The 22,729-nt window shown below is 44.7% G+C and overlaps 1 protein-coding gene across 3 annotated transcripts in view; it reads left to right on the forward strand.

Annotated features, from left to right (window-relative positions):
• Window positions 1-524: 524 nt before the first annotated feature.
• SLCO2A1 (solute carrier organic anion transporter family member 2A1) overlaps window positions 525-22,729 on the forward strand; it is a 41,893-nt gene continuing 19,688 nt past the window's right edge. The window contains exons 1-3 of one of the 3 annotated variants that reach the window (XM_062582873.1): window positions 525-834; window positions 18,540-18,677; window positions 21,401-21,563. In XM_062582873.1, coding sequence (XP_062438857.1) covers window positions 736-834; window positions 18,540-18,677; window positions 21,401-21,563 — 400 coding nt within the window. In that variant the 5' untranslated portion in view covers window positions 525-735. The remainder of the gene's footprint in view (window positions 835-18,539; window positions 18,678-21,400; window positions 21,564-22,729) is intronic. The other 2 variants (XM_062582871.1, XM_062582872.1) reach the window with 2 other exon arrangements.

The following is a 22,729-nucleotide window of genomic DNA, read 5'->3' on the forward strand; positions in this document are numbered from 1 at the left end:
TCATCTTTCCCCTTCAGGAGACCTGAATTAAAAAAATGAATTGCTTTCTCCACAAGACTGTTCTGCAGCTTTGTCTCTGTGCTAAGTCAGTGCCAGTAGTGTTGAACTGCCTGGCAGCAGTAATGTTCTGTGCAGGCTTCCTGGAGTCTCAGACTTGGATAAAGTCTTCTTGAAGACAGGAGCTGTTGCAGAGGGCAAGCAGCATGGAGGGGGCTATAAATCTCTCTCTCTCTCTCTCTCTCTCTCTCTCTCTAGCACGCGCGGGTGGGCAGGCATTCTCACAACAGGCGCAGCTGCTGTTGCACTCCCCAACTCCGCAGGGCTGGGAGGCGGCGGGGAAAGCAGAAAATGACAAAATGTCCCAGGAATGGAATAGGTTTGATGGATCCTTACTCACACCTGCTCAGAGGCTTGATGCAAGCTCGCTTACGTTTCCTGTGGCTTTAAAGTTCCCTCTACACACAAAGGAAAAGAGGGAGGAGAAACACAGTTTCATCATCGCTCCAGAGACCAGACTTATAAAAACTTTGTGCTCATGCTCCCTCACTCATAGACTTGGATAGTTTTCTGTTCTGACTGTACAAGATCCCAGCAGAGGGAAAGGAAAGAGAAGGGAGGCTTTAGAGAGCACTTGCTTTCTCGTGAGCCTGCAAGCAACCCAGATCCTCAGGGTACTTCAGATCCACTGAGAAGCCAACTACTCTTGTCCTTGCCTCCTACAGTGATTACCTTCACATGATGGGAGTTCAGCCTGAATCCAGCAAGTCCACGATCAGTGGCAGCAGCCCCAAAAGCTCTGGCCACTGTTTTCGAAACATCTTCTGCAATATTAAGGTAAGAAGCAACATTTCCGTGGAGATGTACTGCTTTCCTGGCTTGGGAGGGAGGAAGTGCACAGTGAAAGACCCTTACCCCAGCACTTGGGTCTACACATCCCCATTAAGAACCACTATTAAAACAAAAGGTGTTTGCTAAAATGCAGAATTTGAAACTCAAATCCTCAGGCAGCACGAAGTCCTGAATCACACAACTGAGGTCTATTTCACTGACTGACACAAGAGCTTGATAGGACACTGGGGGCTCGGCTAGTTTTGGCATGGTACAATCTGTGGTGGAGCATACTCTCTGTGTTCAGTGTGTGTGTGTATGTGTCTTTTGGAAGAAGCACAAGCATATTCAACTAGCTCCTCAACTCAAGCGACTATGCAGCTCTACACTAGTTGTGAAGCTTGCCCACAGTGTCCAGTACATAGTGTGCTGTTGCTTAGGGAATGATTAACCACATCCTGGTGTGAAAAGAAAACATTGCCTTAAAATAATATTGATTTTCTTTAAAAATTTCAGCAAGGGGAAGAGTATTTTTGAGACTGACAGTGACAAAGTCTGAGACGTTTCTTGGGCAGTGAATGTTCACTTTCTCCAGCCACTGCCAAGTTATTCACCTGCCCCTGCCTAACAAGGCCAGAGCTGGTATTTTAAAGCTAGTCCCCAGCCTGAGCTTCAATTGAACTCTGAGCTCGCTGCCTGTGTGATAAAATACCAGCCATCCTGTCCACTTCTGGCATTTTAAATCATGCTAACTAACAGACTTTAAAACCTGACACACACTTCACTTTTTTTTTTTTTTTTTTTTTTTTTTTTTAATATCTTACAGCAGTGTTTGGCCTATTTCTGGACAGGCATAAATATTACTACATGTGCTGGTTTCCATCCCCTGAAAGCCTGGCTGTGTTCATTCAGCCCATCAGAATTCTGCTAGGGAGATTTTTGTGCTTCACTTGGCAGCATCTCCTCAAGCTGACACCTAAACTAGGGCTTTCAGGCTGCTGCGTAGCTCCCTGCAGCACCTATCTGTGTGCTCAGTGCTAAGGGAAGCCAGTGTCCTGGGTGCTCCTGGGGGTGTACAGCTGGTCAAGGTGCCCAAGAGAGGCCATCAAACTGATGGGTCCCTCAGAGGGGTTAAGGGTGAGAGTGGGACATGACTGCGGTGGGATCCTGTGGTCACTGCCCCATGAGATGCCATATGCATCCTAGGTGACAGCCCATACAGAGGGCAGACAGGGGAGCAGCCAGCCGGTCCCACCTGCCTTCCCTTGAGCTGGCACTGTAGGTCATGCCATGGGCCTGGATGTGATTTCCCACTAGTGTTATTGGTGTGTTTGTGGATTGATAGCAGCACTGCAAGGAAGGATTTGTCAGTATTTTCATAGTTAACTGAGAAGGTGCTAGTGAATCGCAGGTTGTAAGTATGCTGCTGTGAGCATGGTAGCATGATCTAGGATGGATCTTCTTTCCTGAAAGGCAGATTTTGTTTGCAGTCATTCTTTCCTTACCATGTATGAAGGAGAGTGAATGCTGTGGTGGTGATTTGTTGGTCCTCAGAGAGCAAAAGTTTCACTGAATTGTGGGGCCCAATTCTGCTCTGTCATCTGGACGCTAGCCCCAGGCAGCTTGGTGGGGGTGGTAGCTCTGCTTTTTCGTCTACACAGGGCTGTCTTGGTACTGCTCTGACCAGGTAAGCTTTGAGGTGAGGGCTCCTCAAGCAGCATGTAGTGAGGTGCAGTGAGCAGTATTGCTTTGGTTCACTGGGGCCAGCAAATGATAATCTGGGGACTCCTAGGACTGATTTCGTAACTGGTGCTGATGGCTCAGACAGGCATTTCCAATCCTATGCCCCTGCAGTTCCCCACTGCTTGAATTGAGTTGTCCTAGCAGGTAATGCGATGATCCTTTTTGGCTGCAAATTCTAATAGGAAAAACTTGAGATATTGGCACTTTGAGTAATCAAGAGCTGCCTCTGGGCTACTGTGATACTTCTGTGAGGTAGATAAGCTCTAAGATCTGACTCCCACCTTTGGTGAAGGATCGAATGATGACACCAACCACCTTTGCACTACTTTTGGAGTGACCAAGGATCAAGGTGAGTAGGGTTACCTGAAAACAGAATCTTCTTCACAGTAAATATTCTTTCCTGAAAATACATACAGTTCCTTTTAGCTGTGCACTTAGAGAGGAATATGCAAAAATATCCTAGGATTATAAGAACATTATTGACCTCAATGCCTTTTAAGGCCATAAAACTTTAAAGCAGAAGTGGATGTTAACCCTTTTCAGCCTTCTCTAGTCACCCATGCTGCCATAGTATTCAGGCTATACATTCAGCACCACATTGGCCTAAGAATGTGGGCACCATTTGGCCAGTAGCCATGTCCAAGACCTCTTAGTTTTCTGTGACATCTGGCTGATCATGAATGACACAGGAGTGCTATTTTGGATCCAGGGTCCCAAAAAGCCATTGGCCACTCCAGTGAAGACTGAGCTGCAGGGAAGCCTGGGCATCACCTACTAGCTGCCTCAGACTTGCCACACTGCAGACAACAACAGCAACAAAAAAAAAAAGATGCAGGAGCTCTTGCTGATGTTTTAAGGTGCCTGGCAAGCTGTCCACTGCCTGCGTGGTCAGGTCATGCTGAGTCCATAAATTCTAGCTTAAACCTCCCAGTGTCTAGTGCCAGCTGGATATCCTGGGCCTTATTTTCAAAGTAAGAAAAGACTTTGGAGCTCCGCAAACTGAATTGAAAGTAGGCAACAGGCTGTTTTCATCTCCTCAGATGAAGCAGAGCACCAGGCTGTGAGGAAGTGAGAGGAGCTGAGGCCAAAGCAGCAGAGTCTATCAGGGAAGGTGTGACTTTGCTATCTCCTCTGCTGCACTTGCTTTTATGTTTGTATATTTCATGTATCAGCTGAGCAGCTCTTGACAGCCCAAAGTGGTCATGGGGAGTGAGGCATGTGCAGCTGACAATTATTTGGGAGGCTCCTAAGAGGTGTTTTAGGTGAGAAATGCTGCAGCATCCATTATCTTGCTAAAAGATGTTACAACAGTGCTGAAGAGCATTTCCAGACTGTGACTCTGTGAGCAGGGAGTTGGATGTAGGAGATTCCCACCTCCTGTTCCCCTTTTTTCTTCCCCAGAGGGTATAAATACGGCTGTTCTGTGGCTATATGCTGTCAAGTGTAGAAAACAAGCAAGTTAAAAGAAACATTTTTCTTTTAGATGCGTCATTTCATCTCCGCAGGTTCATGTGTGATGACATTCAAATTGGCCCAGCTGGTGAGAAATGGCAGAAGTAAGGGAGGGCAGCAGATTTAACATCTGTAGATAGGGTAGGAACAAAAACTGGCTCCTCCATGTACCATGGACCCATGTACCCAAAGCTGACCTCTGGCAATAGCTTTGCCTGGCACTACTGATGTAGCGATGGCCAAGTGCCACAGGCTCCAGAGGGGTGAGGAGCCACCAGCTGCCTCTTCTCAACCTGCCTGAGCACATTTACCCAGGCAGAGCAGGTAGAGGGATTGCTCAGGGTGGACTGTCAATACCACTGAGAACAGCACTCAGTTTAGCTCACTCCAGTGCTGGCACTGTACAAACACATTAAGGAACTGTGTCAGAGTCTACCAAAACATATTCTTATCATCATCAGACTGATGATCTGTATCATCCAGGATGCTGAGGAATCAAGCCATCCATCCAGCAGAGAGAGATTCTTGTTTTTTAAAATCCCGTGTGTATGAAACAGAGAGCATTTACAGCACTGAAGTGACAGGAGAAGACATATCCCTCTGCCCCTTCATGATCTGTTTATTCTTCCTGTGCTGCAAATTTTATGTTAAACACACACACACACACACACACATACACACACATATATATAAACTGTTTCAAGATCGAAAAGTGGCAGCCTGTCAGCAGTTGTTAATACTCTCAGCCTAAAGAAGCATTAGAAAATGGACATATTGGAAAGTTCTGTTATGAATATGCCATCACTAACCCAAAGGGCAAGGTATACACTAAATGTCTCAATTTATATGGCATTACATCTCTTATTTGTATGAGAAGTCCTTGATACTGCAAATAACACATTATACAAAGTCTCCATCAAGCACCTAATTGTGTGGGAAACTGCTATCATCTCCCCATACAGAAACAGTTAATATATATGAACCTGAATTAATTAGACAGTGTCCTCATATAAACAATGGCTGTTCCTGACCAGGGCAGTATTTCCAAGAAAACAAAATCCCGAAGTTGCAGCATGCTCCAAGTCCTAATAATGAAACTCAGATTTACTCTATGAGGCAGTGCTCACATACCAGCAAAATTTCTGAAGTGTCTTTTGCAGGGCAGAGACCAAAAGCAACAACTGATTTTTCCTTGTAGACTGCCTTGCTCCTCCATGTTCGTTATGCCATTTCCTGTGAAGATGAACCCCAGCTTCCCTTCACCATTTCCCATTTCTCTGAAGTGTGAAGGACTTTGGTGCTACTTGGCATTGGCTTAGTTAGAGCTGGCGTTTGGAGGTCAGGCGTATGATTGTGCCAGGGGATGTCCTGGACAGGCCTCACCTACAGCTCCACACACATTATGATCCACATTATGGCCTATCTGCACGTATCTGAAGAGCAGGATAGGGCTGGTAACCCTTGTGATGGCTGGATCTGGAAGGACAGCTGGAGATGTGGAAGACCAGTGTAGAAACAAGTGCTCTAGGAGGAAATGACACTTTAGATGTAACTGCTGCCAGATTACTGCTGGCTCATACCAGTGCTCTGACACAAACAGACATTTACAGCTGATCTCTGTACTCTGCAGTAACATGGTTGGTGACAGTTCCCTGTTGCTGCTGTAGAAATTACTTCATGTCATATGTGGATATTAATAACTGTAGCTACCATATTGCAATTAAACTGAATAGCACTAAAATGCTGTCTAACTGTTATTTGAGGGAGTTAGAAGACCAGCTCCACTTGGCTCAGCCTATGGCATGTTTCCTGTCTGCATCATATCTCAGAGCTTACATAAACCTGGTTGCTCTGCTTATTTTTTGAGTGCACTCCTAGACACACCAGGGCTGCCTGAATCATTCCAGGAGCTGCGTACTTGTTGTTAATCACTTTGGAGAAAGGAAACAGAGTGTAGTAAAGCAATTAGACATAACAGAGGTGTCGGAAGTTCCTGTTGAGCATTATCCCATATGAGAAGCCTATAGCATCTTGGCAAATCCACAGCTCCTGTAAAAAGATTATTTCAATGCCAATCTCTATTTCCAATGACTAAGCCTCATATCTTATGTTTTGTCTTCTTTGCCTTTATTGTCTCTTTCATGGTTTTGTGCTACTTTAATTGACAGCTAATGGCTTCTTCTATATCCCCAGAAACATGGTAAGGAAGAAAGCTTTCTAAATATTGTGTTACTTAGCTTATCTGGACTATCTTCACCTGGAAGTCAGCTAGCTCAAAAGTGCAGGGGAGCAGAGTGAAATGGTTGGAAAAACAGACAGGAGGAGGCTTTACCCTGTTACTCCAGCCCAGTGAGACCACCTGATGTGTAAAAGAATACTGGAGAATAAGAGAGAGGGGCAAAATGTCAGGTATGTCAGCTGGAGTAAGCGTAAGAGGAGAGTCAAAAGCCTGGGGGCAGATTTAAATTGGATGCTATAGAGAAGCTCAAGACAGCAAGCTGCCTCAACAGGGCACTGCTGAAATGATATTTTTCTGACCTGCATGAAGGGATTCAGCACTGTTGTGCATTTGGTGTCTCCTGGAGAATGAGTAAAGCCAAACACAGGTAGCTGAAGGGACCAAGCAAGAGACTGAAACAAAACAGCTGGGTTCCTGCCAGGGTGAGGGCACCATGAGATAGATGTAAAGGACACAAGAATATCTGGATGTATATGAGATGTGCAAGAAAAAAGGCACATTCATCCTCCAGATTTGCACCAAAATGTTTGTGAGTCCATAGGAGTGAGGACATTCAAGATAGAAAATGTAATGAAGAAGGAAGGATGGTATCATAGAGGGCAAACGATTTTCAAGAGAAGCTTCAGATCTTTGGTTTAAGGCACACTGCAAAAACATAGGTCATTAACTATACATCTGCCAGTGCAATCTCAGCATAAAACTACTAGGTAAAGGACAAGTAATCACCTTGGTGGAAAGAGGGGGTAATATTAGAAGGTAGAGGAGAGGGGATAGGAAGATCAGGAGGAAGCTGGGAAGCTGTGGGCTCTCAGATGTGGTGTAAGAGTTTAAAATATCTGAGGTCTCCAGGTGTTGTTATAACACCATAAGGGTGAGGAGAGCACTGGCTGGAAGAGGAGGATGGAAGAAGGACTGGCCTTTGGTTGCTGGCCTGAGTGGATTTCAAGTGGTAGGATTAGCACGGTCCATCCAGCAGCTCCTCTCAGTCTCCTCCACACAGTCGTGTAGCATTCATTCTGAAAGAATGGCTGCACTACTCAGAAAAGAACTGCTTGTTGAAGCTCCTCTGCAATGATGGGTCCTGCATGATATCATACAACAGTAAGGTTGGAAGGGACCTCTGGAGATCATCTAGTCCAACCCTCAGCATAACCCGTACGGGGATTAAACCCACGACATTGGCATTAGCAGCACCACTCTCTAACCAACTGAGCTAAACCTGCCCCCATGATGCCGCACAATTAGTGCCACATCCCACCATCCTTGTTCAAGCTCATCACTTTTTTGCACCAAAAGCAACACCAGTGCTGGAAAACAGAGGCCCCTTCTTCTCCTTTCCATTTCTGTCTCTGTGAAGGGATGCCTGCTTGTCCCTGTGCAGCATAGTGCCTAGGCTGGGGTTTCAAAGGAAAGCAGGGAGCTGGAGCACTGAACTCCAGGCGGGATCTCGCACCTCACTGCATGCTCTGCAAGCCCTTAGATCCAGCCACTGCAAACTGAGATTTGCAGTATCTGGACTGCACCCAGTTATGCAAAGCACAACACAGTCAGTATCTTCTGCATGCTTGCACTCTCCTCTCCAGGAAGACAGTGTGCAGTAGGATGTCTCCTGTGGGAGAAATGTGAACCTTGCTTTGGAGTCTAATGTCCAAATGGCATCAAGGTAACTTTTGTCCTTTACTTTAAAAAGACTCAAGAAATTTTGCTGTAAGGTGTGTATTTCAGAAGCCTGAAATCTCATATCCCATTGAAAAAAAAAGATCGTGAACTGCACTTGTACTGCCTTTGTTTAGCTGCTGAAATGTTAGCAAGAATAGGAGATCCACAGTCATTGACATTTGATCAGAAGAGAATACAGCTTTAGTTTTGGAGAGCGAAGCATCACAAAGAGGCAGTCATTGTGGACTAAGGCCATCAGCTTAAATAAAAATAAAGGATACATCCAGTACCTGCCTGGGAAAGGCAAGGAATAATGGTGACTTGGATGAGGATCTGTAGCAACAAAGCAGGCAGGGCTCTTAGAATGAGGGACAAGTGGGTTGTCACTGGAAGAAATACCCACTGGGACTGGAGTATTCCAGCATTCATGGTGTAATAGTATGACACTAGAAAGCACAGACTGGGTTTCGATGGCTCTGCAACTTGTGTGAATACAGCCAGGGGCATTTAGATCTGATTTTGACTTTAAAAGAGAAGAACTGCCTGGCCTTCATCAATAACATCTACAACAGGATAAAGAAGAAGATGAGGAAGATCCAGAGAGTAAAACAGGCTGGAAAGTTTAGTGGGATCAAGGTCTAGGAGAAATGAAACCAAGTTAATTTTATGAGGGGCGAGGTGGTTCAGTGCCCAAACACAATCAAGGAGCGGTCAACGTAGATAAGATTATCACATGCAAAATGGGAGAGGAGTGTCCCTGATAGGGAGCACAAGGCATGGCCAGGGCTGTGGGTATGTGAGAGGAGTGTTTATATTCACCTATGGATCAAGAAAGCTGAAGGGAATCTGAAGCTACCTTCAAAGAATTCATGATCAGTTCCTGAAACACCACAAAGGGGAGAAATGTCAGGAAAATCCAAAAAGAGCAAAGACCCAGTAATACAACCTACCACTTCATCTCGTTGTCAGGAGAAGAGAAGACTGCTTAAGGATAAGCATCATATTTTGTAGGCATAAATATTTTTCACAGCAAGGACTGTGGGAAGTAGCAAGACAACCCTTGCTCCTCACACACTGAAGGTTTGGTCTCAGTAATCCTCCACAATCAAATGCCTCCTTTCTTTGTGAAATTTTTACCTGAGGCAGGGAAACATTTTTCACTTACGCCTTGCAGTGCTCCCTTTAGGGCCACTGAGCAAAACAAAACTTACATGGACCTTGCAAGGGCACTGGGATGTGTGTATGCTTTGGTTGAGGAAAGAACAAACATTGTCTTTGCACTTGACAGTGAGTGGTTGTAAAGCGTGGATTATTTGGCAGGAGATAGTCATTATTGCAACTCATAATTTAGACAGTAGAATGCTTTAGAAATCCTTAACCTTTTTATTTTTTTCTATTTGTTTATTTTTTGCAATATAATTAAAGTTTAGAATCAGCTTCTGTCACTAAACTACATACCTGGCTCCAAGGTATTGTGCGAAGCGACATTGTGTGTGGCAGGTTATTTGGTTCCATCTGTGTATTTTTTAATCTTTCCTGGTGCTTTTTGGCATAGAAAACAAGGCAAATGCATGTAGGAAAGAGATGCCAAGGCAGGACAGATCTCTCCACCCAAATCAATTTACTTTTCATTTCCATCTGATGTATTTCTTTGAGACTGTGCCCTCAGCCATTCTACTGCAAGAGAGTCATTTAGTATACACAAGCTGTAAAAGAAACAGTCAGTCTTCTTCCTGAGTATTTATCCTTTCAGAGATGTTCTCTTTTTTCTTGGAAATCTAGCAACATAAAATCTTAGTGTTCTGAATTTATGGAGGACCCTTTAGAGGATTAAGCTTATCCTCAGAACTCATGTGGTTGCGAGGTTTGAATGCCCGTGTGGTCCCTATTCATCCCCAGGTAACTTCTGAATCCATTGGCTAATTTCAAATAAACCAGGCAAAAAATCAACCAGATAATAAAGTTCTTACAGTGATGGAGTTCTAATATCAAGGTCTGTGACTGGAGAAAACTGAACACAGATGTGCTGAAGGTGGGCAGAAGCAGGGGAGGCATCATGGTTTTGCAAGGACCAACACGGTATCCCTGGGAAGAGCTGGACCTGAGCAGGATTTGACCCCTGTGGACTGGATACATGGCCTCAAGAAGTGCAGAGTGGTGATCATGAGACAGGCCTATTTCCAGTGAGCACTCCCATCAATTCAAATGCAGGGCTGAGTACTGTGTGCTCTGTTTAACTGCAAACATGCCAGTCTGTGTGTGCTAACTTGAGATTGTTGCATGGTAGTGATTTAGGTAGTGAAGGACACAGGGCCCTAGGAAACTGGTGCCACTGCTGGCTTGGTCTTTATGTAACCAGCACAAAGAAGTAAACTCCTAGTGGCATTAGAAAAGAGGCTGCTTTTCATTACATTACCTCCTGGAGATTGGCAGTGCTCTAAGATTCCCTCCAAAGCGCAAATCTAGGGCAGCTGACTTTCCTGAGACCTTGCTGAGCCCACACCTATGTTCTCCTCAATGAAATTACATGTAATGGTTATCCCATCTTCTTTACACACTGAAGGTCCTGGATTCAAGCCCCTGTAGAAGCAGCACCAGGAAATCTTCGGGAGATTGGACTAGATGATCTCCAGAGGTCCCTTTCAACCTTATTGATTCTGTGAATCTGTGATCCCTGCCTCATCTCACCTTCCAGCATAGGGAGTTGTCTAGATCCAACTCAAGACCCCTTGCTTAATGTAAGGTGAGGACTGAAAGTGGAAGGAGCCTTCTGAGGTGTGCAGGTCAGAGGTGTCCTGCACTGAGCCAGGATTCTTGGAACTCTTCTAACCCAGATACAGACTAGGGGCGCTTCAGATGAGAGAAGGGAGGAGATGTCCATTAAATGAGGACAAATTCATGATCTTTCCCAAAACTCAGCTGTAGCTTTTTGGTTTGACCTCTCCAGTATATATGTGGAGTCTAGGCCAAAGTCATTGAGAAGACTTTCCACTGAGTTCAAAAGATTTTGATTTGGCACTCCAGAGCCCAAAATACAACTCTAACAGCACTATACAGACAGAAAGACCTAGCAGATTGTCCTTACGCCTAGTCCTTTCCAAATATTTTCTTCTGCCAGATTCATTGTGTGTCTTCCTGTAACAATTGTTCTTGGCCACATCATAACTCAGTGTCATCAATTAGCTGAGAACAGTTTGATAGGTTCTGTATCTTCGCTTCTTTTTATTGCTCCCAAGACAGCTCTTGTGTTAATCAAATGAATTAAACATTGGCTCTTTCCATTTGCATAGTTAGCAGTGCTACCATGGAAAAGCTTTCTGGCACTTAAATTAGCACTGTTGTGTGCACATAAAAAACGGAGTAGGGTAGAGGGTATAACACAGGCTGGAGCCCATAGGACTGGATAATCTGTGAGACTATGGGGAGTCCACAGTCTCCTGTGGAGTTCATTAGTTTCCATGGGTGTGGGACTTCAGTCCCAGATATTTTAGAAGTAGTAAAAACTCAAGCAACTATTCTTTGAAAGTCCCACTGTCATCTTCTTTCTCCACAGTTAATTCAACCTTCTGGTAAAAGAAGTTTTTTCTTTCACACTCATTTTCTTCCAGTCTATTCCCGTTTGCTTGTTCTGATTATTCTGCTTGTTTCTGGGCTGTGGTTATGTCCCTGCATTTTTAAAATCAGTGCTTAGGTGAAGAGTAGAGCGCAGGCATTTTTCATGTTCTGCTATGGGACATGGTCAGCTCATTTTTCTCTCCACACCCATGTTTTCCCAGCACCTGTTGTGGGCTTAGACCTCAAGATCTGTGAGGTGAGGATGCATTGCTAATTCTCTTTTTCAGCAGAATGAGCTGTACAACAGAATTTTCACATTCTCTATCTTGGGGCAGAGCTTCCACGGTGAAGGCACTGAAATATGGCATGAGAAAGGACTTCAGCCATGACTGCTGTAAACATAGCATGAAGCTATGGTAGGAGAGTGACAAACTATCCACTTACTTCTCTAGAGAGTAGGTAGGAATGGGCAGCGGCCATGCCAATTCCTGTAGCTGTACTTAGCAATACTCTTAATAAACTCTGGATCTCCACAGAACAGTCATACTCCCAGCTAGAGAAAATCTTTGAACTTCTACTGACTTCTGGAGGTTCCACAAAAGCAGTTAATTCCTTCTAAATAAAAAGAAGCTTGCAGCTGTTATCTTGCCATGACCTCCACTCTGACCTAATTCCAGAAGATGTATGCCGGGATTATCAAGCACCTCACTTTTTTTCTTGTTTAGCCAGACTTCCCAGCCAGCATTTTGTTGGCTGCTTTGGTGACCAAGGGACATTCCATCCATTTTCTATAGCAGGTCTCTTTAAAGTATAGTCTCAGAGTATTTTTAGTTAGCGATTGTTTATTATGGCCAGTGACTGTTTTGACAGTGTATTATCTTACATAAGCAATAATTGAAAGGGAGAGTCTAGGTGACCTAGTATGTGTTGTCAGGTAGTGCAAGTGTGTGCTAGAGACTGGTACTGTGATCAAAACTGACTGCTCCTAGGGCACTGCTGAGAAATCACTATGACACTAAGGACTCAAGCTCATGAAAGGATATCTGCCCTGGGGCTACCCATCTGACCGTTCCCATGCCAGGGGGATTGCCAAGGACCGAGGGCCACCCTGAGGATGCTGCCTTGTCAAACAGAGCCTACTTGTCAGACAACAAGCAGCCAGGGCAGTCAATCATGGCACTGGTGGCCAAGTGGATCTTGCTCCTAGGCCCACCTTGGCACAAATCCAGCACCAGGAGCAGCAATTTCATCCTGATCCCAAAAGCTCAAGGCAGCAGCCAACTCAATGACAGATTTGCCCTCTGTCTCTGGCCTCTGAATTCTTATCTTCCTTTTAGATAGTGGATTGGATTCAACAGGAGGTTGGGGGACTCCTCTCTCCTCCCAGAGCCTTGATTTTATTGCCTACGGACTAGGATAGACCTCAGGGAAGAGGAAAGAATGAGTCTGGATCCTTTGAGGTGGCAGAGGAGGCTGAACCAAGGCCTCATATGTCCTCCAAGAGTGCACAGGCTACTGTGGGTATACTTGGCCTTGCTTGGGGACTTCTAGGCCCTTAGCGTAAGTAGGTTAGACCTCAGCCTTGCTGCTTCTTTGAGGGAGTGCTTTACTTGTCCTTGGAAGCTGTCTGCAGTCCAGCCTGCCTCCCTGCTGGGCAAGCATTTGTTGAGTACATTTCTTCTAAGGGAGATCTGAGTCTGGACTGTCTGGATATCTAGCAGCTCTCTCAATTGTGAGCCTGAGGTGAGGAGGCAGAGAAGTATTGTCTGGACTATGGAGAGATCAAACCTCTCTGTTCCAAGAAACAGGGTAAGATTTGCTTCTTTACAAAAATCATTGCCTTGGAAGCTGTTGGTCTCCAAGAGATGGCAAGGGGAGAGCAGTGGTGTATGTGAGGAACCTCTCCCCAGGCATTTGCTTCCATTTTAAATAAAGTGTATCTTGGAAAGGAATCAAGTGTCTTGTATAAACAGCCTGGAGTCAGGATCACTCAAGCATTCTGAAGGAAATGTCAGGATGATTAAGAGGGGGTTTTGTTCAAATATGTGTGTGTGTGTGTGTGTACATGCTCATGTGCATGTGGGTGCATGCCTTCAGCTTTTCTGCACTGCACCCCAGGTGCCTGAAATTGCACCATTAGCTGCAACTCACTTGCTGCTCTAAAAATACTCTGAGATCTTATCAGAGCATCGGCTCACAAGGGTCAGAAATGGGCTAAGAGCAGCGCTTGATATTTGTAGGAGTGTCCCCCACTCCCTAACCTCTAACTATGTCTTCACCTTTGGTGCCATTAGCCTGTTTTATGTCAGCAAAACTTCCCTTCAAATGATTTGATTTACTCTTCTTTAAACCTTCTTGTTTGTTAAGTGTTAAGAAAGATAGATGATAGTAGCTCTATCCTGTCATAGGGATGCTCTGTGCATGTGCAGAGCTAACACAGCATATTTGGTGATCTCTACAGCTGGAAGAAAACAGGGCAGTGCTGGCGAAAGTTACTGCTGCCGTGCTGGTTTCCAGGAACCAGCAGATTATGAGTGGTTTCAGGGTGGTTTTACAATCATGCGTGCCTCCACAAAGTGCTGTTCTCCCCAAACCCACTCACACCATTTGGAAAGGTTTGTAGGGGCAGCAGGGCTTTTTCTGGTTTCTGAGGAAGGAAAGGAAAAGAAAGATGATGAATGGAGGTAGGGACCTGTAGGGCAGAGACGTGAAAAATAGTTGTAAAATTTGGGAGAGACTAGTGTACCAGAAAAGATTGAAGAACTTGACTACTGGGCAGGAGACCTGACTTCTCTTCCTAGCTCTGCCACAAGCCTTGGGCAAACATCCCTCCATTTCTGTCCTTCCCCTGCATTTACCCTGCCTAGCTGGGTAGTGAGTGCTCCAGGGTACACATGGGTGCATTCCTCTCTTACAGCGAGTGTTTTGTTTCAGCTGAGGCTGCTTGCTCTGCTGTAAGACTGAGTGTAATAATGAAAGAGCAAGGGCAGAAAATTCAAAAACATTTTAGAGAAAATAAAGGATTATTGCCAAGAAAGTCTGAGGGAAAACAAGGAAGTCAGAGCAATGTGCAGGTGGGCCACATCAGCACAAACAGTATGTTGGGGGGGGGAGTGGGACAGGAGAGGCCCAAGACAACCTGCTAGGGGATTCATGGTGCCAGGAGGAGAGTTGTGCAGCCACATCTCCAGCCTTGGAAGCCTGCCCTTCACATCTAGTGCATCTTGTTCTGTGCTGAAGTCAGGTAGTGCAGAGGCTCCCCTTGTGGAGTACTGCAACCAGCCAAGTAGGCCCCTTTCCCAGCTATTTATAGGACCTTCAAGATTTGAGCAGTCATTATTTTAATTAAAACTGAGCCTTCTGGGTGCAGGGGAAGTCTTAAATCTGGCACATCTCTCACCTCAGGACAGTTAAATGTCTGGAAAAGCTGGACTTCAGCTGCAGAAGTTCTGGAGCAAAGGCTGTTTTGCTTTGCTTTGACTATTTTGTGTGTCATTCTAACTTCACCTTCTTCCTATGCAAAAAATCTCTTCTGCCATTCCCCTCACATCCTCTAGCTTCCCTGCACCCAAGAGCTGAGGCTGTTGTGTGCATTTTATCAGTACAATGCCGGTAGCAGTGAGGGGTGCAATCAGCTGCCCGGCACAATCTACACACATCTCTGCCTTTCTTACTGATTCTAGTCAAAGAAGCCGTAGTAGAAAAACAGTGTTACTAAACTGTGTTTCAGCTGTAAGTACCCAAATCCTGCACCCCTGTGATGGAATCAGGAGAGGAAGGGAGCAATGAAGTGTAAAAGAAAATTGGGAACATGTACCAGAGAGGCATTTCTAGGCTCAGAATTGTTCTAGTTTAAACAGTCCAATGAGTTGGAAGCTGGTCTTCAGAGCCAGTGGTGTGCATGCAGCACAGTGTCTCCCAGTGTACTGCAGCAAGACAGGGTAGCAGAAAGCCTAGTCAGACAGAAAGGGCTGATTTTCCATTAGTTGGGTAATGCTGGTGGCAAGTCTCTCACATAATGGAAGTTTGCGATGAGTGAGTACCGGTCTGCCAGGCCTTTCCAGGCCCTGCAGGCATGCCTGTCCCCATCCCTGTCACCCTACCCTGGGGCTCAACAGGCTTGCCAAGCTTGACAGACTAATCCATCACCCAGGCATCAGGCCAATGTCATTCTGCGGGACAAGGTTCATGGGCAGAGGGGCACCAGTCATACTCCTCTTTTGTTCAATCTCCAGTTGTATTTTTCATGGGTTGCCTTCCCTTACCCTGGGCAGCCCCACCTTGCTCCCAGGCGAGTTCTCCAGATCCACTGCCCTGCTTTGTCCAGCCTCAGGATATCACTAATGCACGAGCCCATTTCAGGCAATCTCTCCATCTCTTCCTGCTTGTCCTCTCTGACCTCAGTTTGTCCCTCTAGTCTCCTACCCCACATCCTGTCATGAAGTACAGTCCCTTTAGTGATGATTCCCCTCTCTCTACCCTTTGTCTTTTCCCTATCTCCTGCTGATCCTAGCAATTCTGTGGAACAGTCAGTACCTCTCCTCCTGCTGTTCTGTCAGCTCTATCCCCTTCCACCAGCATCTTCACTCTTCCATACACTTCTCATCTTCCCATTTGTCCTGGGATTAGGCTGACATTTGCTGTGTTAAATTCAGCCTCTGTGATCCACCCTCTTCCCTCCCCACTGGTAAACCACTCTACTTCTCTAGCTAATGCTTTGCACCAGGAGAATGTTCTCTCCAGCTGTTCTGCATCTTAGGGCTGTTCTGCATCTTAGGTGCTCCTGGCCCTTCTCTGTTTCCCTAACACTTCCTTATTACAACTACTTCAGTAGAATCTGGCCAGAGTTGCAGAAACAAAAATCAATGCTCTCTGGCAACAAGATTCCCTGTCCATTTCTCACCTTCACAGGAGTCACCTCTCTGCTCCAGGCCAGACCTGGCTGGATTAGTTATGCATGATCCCAGGTCAGGGCTTGGGAAAGTGAAGTTGGTGGATCCAGCTATCATCCACAAAACCACATGTTTCATTGTGGTTTTGAATACAGGTCCCAATAGCTGGAAGGTTTAAAATTCATTCAGCTTCAGAAGTTTATTTTCAAATATTTCATTACTGTTTTGCCTCCTCTCTGGGAGTGATTCCCATATTACATTGCACATTGCGGCTCTGTAGCTCTTTGTCATAGAAAAATGCTAGCTGGGGACCTTTTTTCTCCTGCCCAACTACCATGGTGTCAGTGTTCTTGGTGTGTTAGTAAGCTTATATCCCCTCAAGACACGATTGGAGAACTCACAATTTTAGTTGGTTCTTGTGACCTTTTTTCCGTCTTTTTGCATTCACCTTCTTTTACTGTTTTTCTGTGCTCTCCAGGTTATTTATATCCTAGCCACACACAGCCAGGGTATCATCTGCTTTTTCCCCTTCATCTCTGCCTTAAGTTCCTGTCCTGTTTCTTAAGTTTTCAGATATCCAACTCTGTGCTCTGTCTGATGCTCTTCTTCCTCATGGAATAAGCTTCCCAGAATCTCCACAAAGCAGTCATGCTTTCCTCATTCTCTTGTAATTGCTGGAACAAAACAGGCAAATCCCCAGGTCTCTGTGACCTCTTGTGCTCCCCAGAAGTCTGTTTTACTCACCTGTTTCATTTGTATTATCTGCATCAGATTGATGGTTTCATTCTTTCTCTGTGCTGGACTTCACACAATGGAGTCTTGTTTCAGTCCTTAGCTTTTGGGAGCTACCGTCATTCCAAATAAATAAGAATAACAATTATTGTTATTCTTCTAGTCAAGGACATAAGGAATTTGTCAGCACTGCAGTACCTTTGATCCTTCATCCATCATCTTGGGCTTCCCGACGTTATCTTTGTAGGACATGCTTCCGGTGTTCAGCAAATATTTGATTTCCTGTAAATTTAAATAAAAAGGCCTTTTTCATTTTTAAATGATTTTAAAATACTTCTGGCACCACGTGAATACATTCTATTCCAAGGAAAATAAAGGAAAAGTGTTCTGATTAAATATAGATCAAAAGACACTTTTGAGCTATCTCTTCCATCCCCTTCTGAGAATAGTTTCCTTTCTCTGGCACCGTGGCTCTTTTGACCATGCTTATGCCCTGCCCCATATATTCTGTGTATTCCCTCTTCTACTTCTTGCCTTTTCTGTATTCATTTAGTTTGATTTCTTACTTGACTCAATGATTTAGATGACTCAAGGGAACAATGCTGTTTTTAGAAAACCACAAAGGTCTTCCAGTAGTGAGAATATATTGCACATATTTCATCCTTTCCTGCTGGAGCTTTAAAAGCCCTTTACCAACATGAGCTTTGTCTTGCAAAATCCCTTGAAGAAAGCACTGTTAACTTACTTTACAACTGAGTGAATCCAAGGAACCAACTTGAAGTATTGGGTCTCAGCTAGCTCATTTCAGCTGCAGTACAGCAGCTTTACCATTGTACAGCTCCCTGCGCATGAGGTCCTCCTTCCACCAAGTGCTGCCACAGTGCAAGTAATAATGAATATTAGTAACAGTAAAGTTACTGCTCATTTTGTAAAGCTAAATTAATAATTTCCCAGTAGAAAAGACGAGCTCACTTGTTTGCTTGCAGCAACCAATAGATGCAACAAAATATGCATTTTGGGCTTGCGAAGCAGCATAAATACTTTGCAGTATATAAGAATGTCCACAACATAGACATGTGTGTCCTGTGTTCAGAACTGATGCCCTCAGACACATGCAGTGCAGTGAACAAATGGGTGGGAAGGGAAGGGAAGGGAAGGGAAGGGAAGGGAAGGGAAGGGAAGGGAAGGGAAGGGAAGGGAAGGGAAGGGAAGGGAAGGGAAGGGAAGGGAAGGGAAAAGTGATACTGGATGGCAGTACAGCATGGTGAATCTAGCTCTTTCTTAGGTTTATTACACAACAAAGATGACGCTGTGTTGTCCTACTTGAGTTCATGTGTGTATGACACTCAGATCACTTACCTGGGGCATGGTGGTAAGCAGTTACACATCAGTGGGACAGCTATCAGGTATTAAGTGGGATGGTACTGTTTTACCCACAGATGTTCGTGGTGTGCCATGGCCTTCTCCAGCTTTCCCAGCTCCTCTACAGTGCAAACTTCAAGAGCAGCCTCACAACTATTGAGAAACGCTTTGGGCTCTCAAGTCTCTCTTCAGGTTTCATCTCCAGCTTGCATGAGGTAAAAGGGGGAAACACTTGTGTGAGGGCCCTGAGGTAATGAGTGAAGTGCTTGTGTGAGGGCCAGAATGGAGAGAAAATACACCCATGACTACAGCCCCATCAGTAGTTTCCATTAGAATTCCCTATTTTGATAGGTTTCAGCTGTAGGAATGATCCTGGCTTGAGTTATTCTAAGCTTTCTCATGACCTCTAAAAGGAGATATAGGCCAGCATCTTTGCCAACATCTACCCCCTACCCCAGTGTTCCCAGTTCTGATGGCCATGTGGTAAAGGACTGGGTTTCACTGGCATCCTCCTGCTAGGCTGGCCTCAATATAAACTGTATTCGAGTTGCAACTCAGCTTCTTTTGACTCTGTAAAAATAGCTTTAATTTAAACCTGATACTTGATCTATGGCTGCTTTATGGCAAGTTCCTTAACCAGTTCTGGATATCTTGGGAGATATGTAACCCCCTGAGACATATGGTGCAAGAACATATACCTTGTCTTCAGCAGAACTGCTAGAACAGCAGACGCTCTGTCGAGATTTGGGGCCAGACTTGTACCAGCCTGACCACTGCAGCAGTTTTTTCATTGGATGTGTCAGTTTTGCCAAGGGTATAGACATATCCAAAATTCCTGGGGTCAGATTGGGAGAATAGATTGAGGCTAGATATCCAGGCACCTTCCCCGCCCCCCGCCCCCGGAACTGATGATCTCAACATAATGGGGTGGGGAGAGAGCTCAACTCTGAAGCATAGTGTCTGTGCTGCTTTGGGAAAGGACTAGAAGGACACAGGTATGCATGGCACTACCCTGCAGCAGGGCAAAGCTTGTCGTGCCTGAATTGAAGAAATTCTTATAGACAGTTTCTAATCACTTATTGTTCTGGAATTGCTTGGATAAATTTGAAAACCTCCCAGAAACTGCAAGTAGTACCTTTGTCTATTTTCTGAGGATGTCCATTGGGAACATATTAGACCTAGATTTCAGAATACTGATTTAGGGTGTCTTACTTCATCAGCAAGCCTAGATGTGTGTTTCTGAGATCAGCCCAGGCATCTCACTGGACAGAGCTGACTCTAACATTCCCTAAAAGCCCATTTCTGCTGCTAGCTTGATAGGGCCCATGCTTGTTAGTTTTCAGCACAGGACCTGTCTCCTTCCTTCTCCAACTTTGTGCACAGGCAGAGGAAGTTGTAATTACTCAGTTTTGAGGAAGATCTTTTTGTTCTTTTGAAATGAATCCTTAGGCACTTAGTAAATCTCTTGTTAAACAAGCACATTGTTTTCTTGTTCATATTGTCATGAGTTATATCTGTTCTGGTAGTACTTCAAGTCCAGCTATGAAGGGGCCTGCTTGGAGAGAATATCTTTCTATGGCAGAGAGAGAATCACTTAATCTCAGCTCATCTTGCATACTGCTGGTCTTTTTGCATGAGATACTTCACCAAGAGTTTGGACGCTTAGACTGCAATCCTCCAGGGACCTCAGAGAAGTAGGTGCCCAGGTCTTACTTCAACCAGCACATTTATCTAAGATTTAAAAGATTGCCCTAAAGCCCACTTAAACCAATGAAAGACCTCCCACTGACTTTAATCAAACCCAAATCATGCGAAGAAAGAAATCCAATACTGGCAATTATTGTTGGTAGTCCCAAACCAGCACAGCTGTGCTCAACAGGGTATCCTACCACTCACAGCAGTGATACATCAATAACCTGTGTGCTTCTTATCCACTAGAGAAATTACTTTTACTTAAAGACTTTATGTTTGGAGAAATAATAAAAAATAAAACTCATACAGCACAGTGTGTTACTGTAAGAGTATAAAGGGAAAAGGGTTGGAATACGATATATGCCATGCTGTTAAATACTATCAGCTTTCAGAAAATAGATACATCTTTACTTCTCTGCTCTAAGAAAGATTTCTGTGCTTTTTTCTAGTTCTGTGTAAGCTCCCCTGCCTGTCTAGGTTGATAGTCTTTTCTTATTTATTGCTGCATCAGTTCCAAGAACAAAAACCGCAAGAGACAAAACAAGGGAGCTCATGGAAATGTATATAAAGAGGAAACTTAGACATAAAATACCAAAGTTAAAATATTGTTTAGTTTGTCCCAAACTGACAAAATATCTGTAATTGTAATTGTATGGTGTTTGTCCCTGTGCCTAAGAGCTACTGCTTGTATAATGTGTTGAATAAGCTGCACATTTTCATACCATTTTAGCAGAATGAGAAGAATGGGACTGTAATCATATCTGCAGTTCCAAAATCCAATGTTACAAACATTTACAGTGAACTGGATTTTGTGGCTGGGCTAATGTCTGCTTAGAATCATGGGAGCAGAGGCAATATAGTGCAAAAGTTTTTGCTGAATTTGGGGGAATCATTAGTTTATGCCACATCCTACTGGGCGGAGAGCATGTGGGTGCTGAAGAAAGCCCCAGCCAAATCACCTGCAGGTATGAAGCAGTCCATGATAAGAAAGGAAGCACACAGGTTACAGGACCCAAGGAGTTGGCCCGCTAACTTTCGATAAGAAGGAAGCACTGAATCATTGTGAATATGCAGGGTGTAGCTGAGGGTTGCCCTGTTCTTGCTCTTCAGGGGCCAAGCACCATTTGGCCAAGACAGCTCTCCACCCAACTGCATGCAGAGCTGGAGGAACAAAGTTTTAGGAGAGGGCCTGACTTCCTCCATGACGTCTTCTGATGCTCTTCAAATTTCATTCTGCTCTTCCCAGATTGGCAATGTCGTCCTCATCATCTTTGTCAGCTACTTTGGCAGCCGAGTTCACCGCCCTCGAGTGATAGGAGTAGGGGGCCTACTACTGGCACTTGGAGCTTTCCTGGTGACCCTTCCTCACTTCCTCTCAGACCCCTATGAATATGCCACGCTGAGTGCAGGTAAGTGCGTCCACTCCTCCCTGGAGAAAAGGGATGTCTGTAACACACAGCAGCATAACATAGTTGATGTGCCTTTTCTGATTCAGTCCAGGCAGCATGGGTAACTCAGCAGAAAAGGTGAGTTGAGAAGGCCTTTTCATATGCTGGTAGCCACTGTGGACCAGATTAGATGGTTCAGCCAAAGGTTAATGTCATGCCTAGGACTTAGCATAGAGATGTACACCCTGTGCATCATTCTCTAAAAGCACTTCAAGTGCTGTGCTCTGCCAGTTTTAAGCCGATCCAATCAGAAGTCCGCTCCTCTGATCCTCGTTGTTTTCTCATCAAGTCTGGCAGATGTGTAGGACATTTAAAGGAGCAGAGTAACTTGTCTGAGGACCAGCAATTTCACAAGAGCAAAATTATGAGTAAGTATATATACAGGGAGATCAGCTTCTGCATAATAGGATGTAGTAATCCATCAGATCATTTTTGGTGATCACCCCACTTTTCATCTTCCTTTTGATTTTTCAACTGTTCTCTGCTCTTCTTGCCCATATGTGTCAGAGAAAGAAGTGATTTCCAACCAAAAAGTAACCTTTAATGCAAATAAAGATGTCCACTTCATCTCTTATCATCATCTCATGCTCCACAGAACTGTACGGCCACTAAGTCTTCCTACTGTCATCACTTTCCCCACCATAAATCTGGCCACAGTTGCACTGGACTGGGTTTCCCATGCCTTCTTGAAAACAAAGGAATGGTTGTATTCAGTATACGCTGAATTCAAGCACAGTGTTTGGAGGGAAGGATCTAAGGCAGGTATTATAAGTCTGACTTCAGTGCAGTTTGGCAAGCCCTTTTGAATGCAACAGTTACATGTGGGCCCTTCTACCTCCTCTGGGCATGTTATTTGTGCCACGTTTTTAGATGACAAGTTTAGTTGCTTTTGTGAAGCACCTAAATTCTCCTCAGATGCTCCTGAATGCCTCCAGAGGGAGTATCTCTCTACCTAAGTCTATTTTTCAAGTTAAGCAGGACAAGATCTCTCTGAAGGCTTTCAAGACACCTCTTCCCCCAAAACTGCACAAGGAGCTTGCTATAGGGCTGACATCCTCAGCTGTAACAGGTGAGGTATACAGCATCCCACATGGCCATGCCACCCTCAGGAATATTTGTAAAAGGGC

The sequence above is a fragment of the Rhea pennata genome, chromosome 9 (genome assembly GCF_028389875.1).
Source record: "Rhea pennata isolate bPtePen1 chromosome 9, bPtePen1.pri, whole genome shotgun sequence".
Classification (NCBI taxonomy): Eukaryota; Metazoa; Chordata; class Aves; order Rheiformes; family Rheidae; genus Rhea; species Rhea pennata.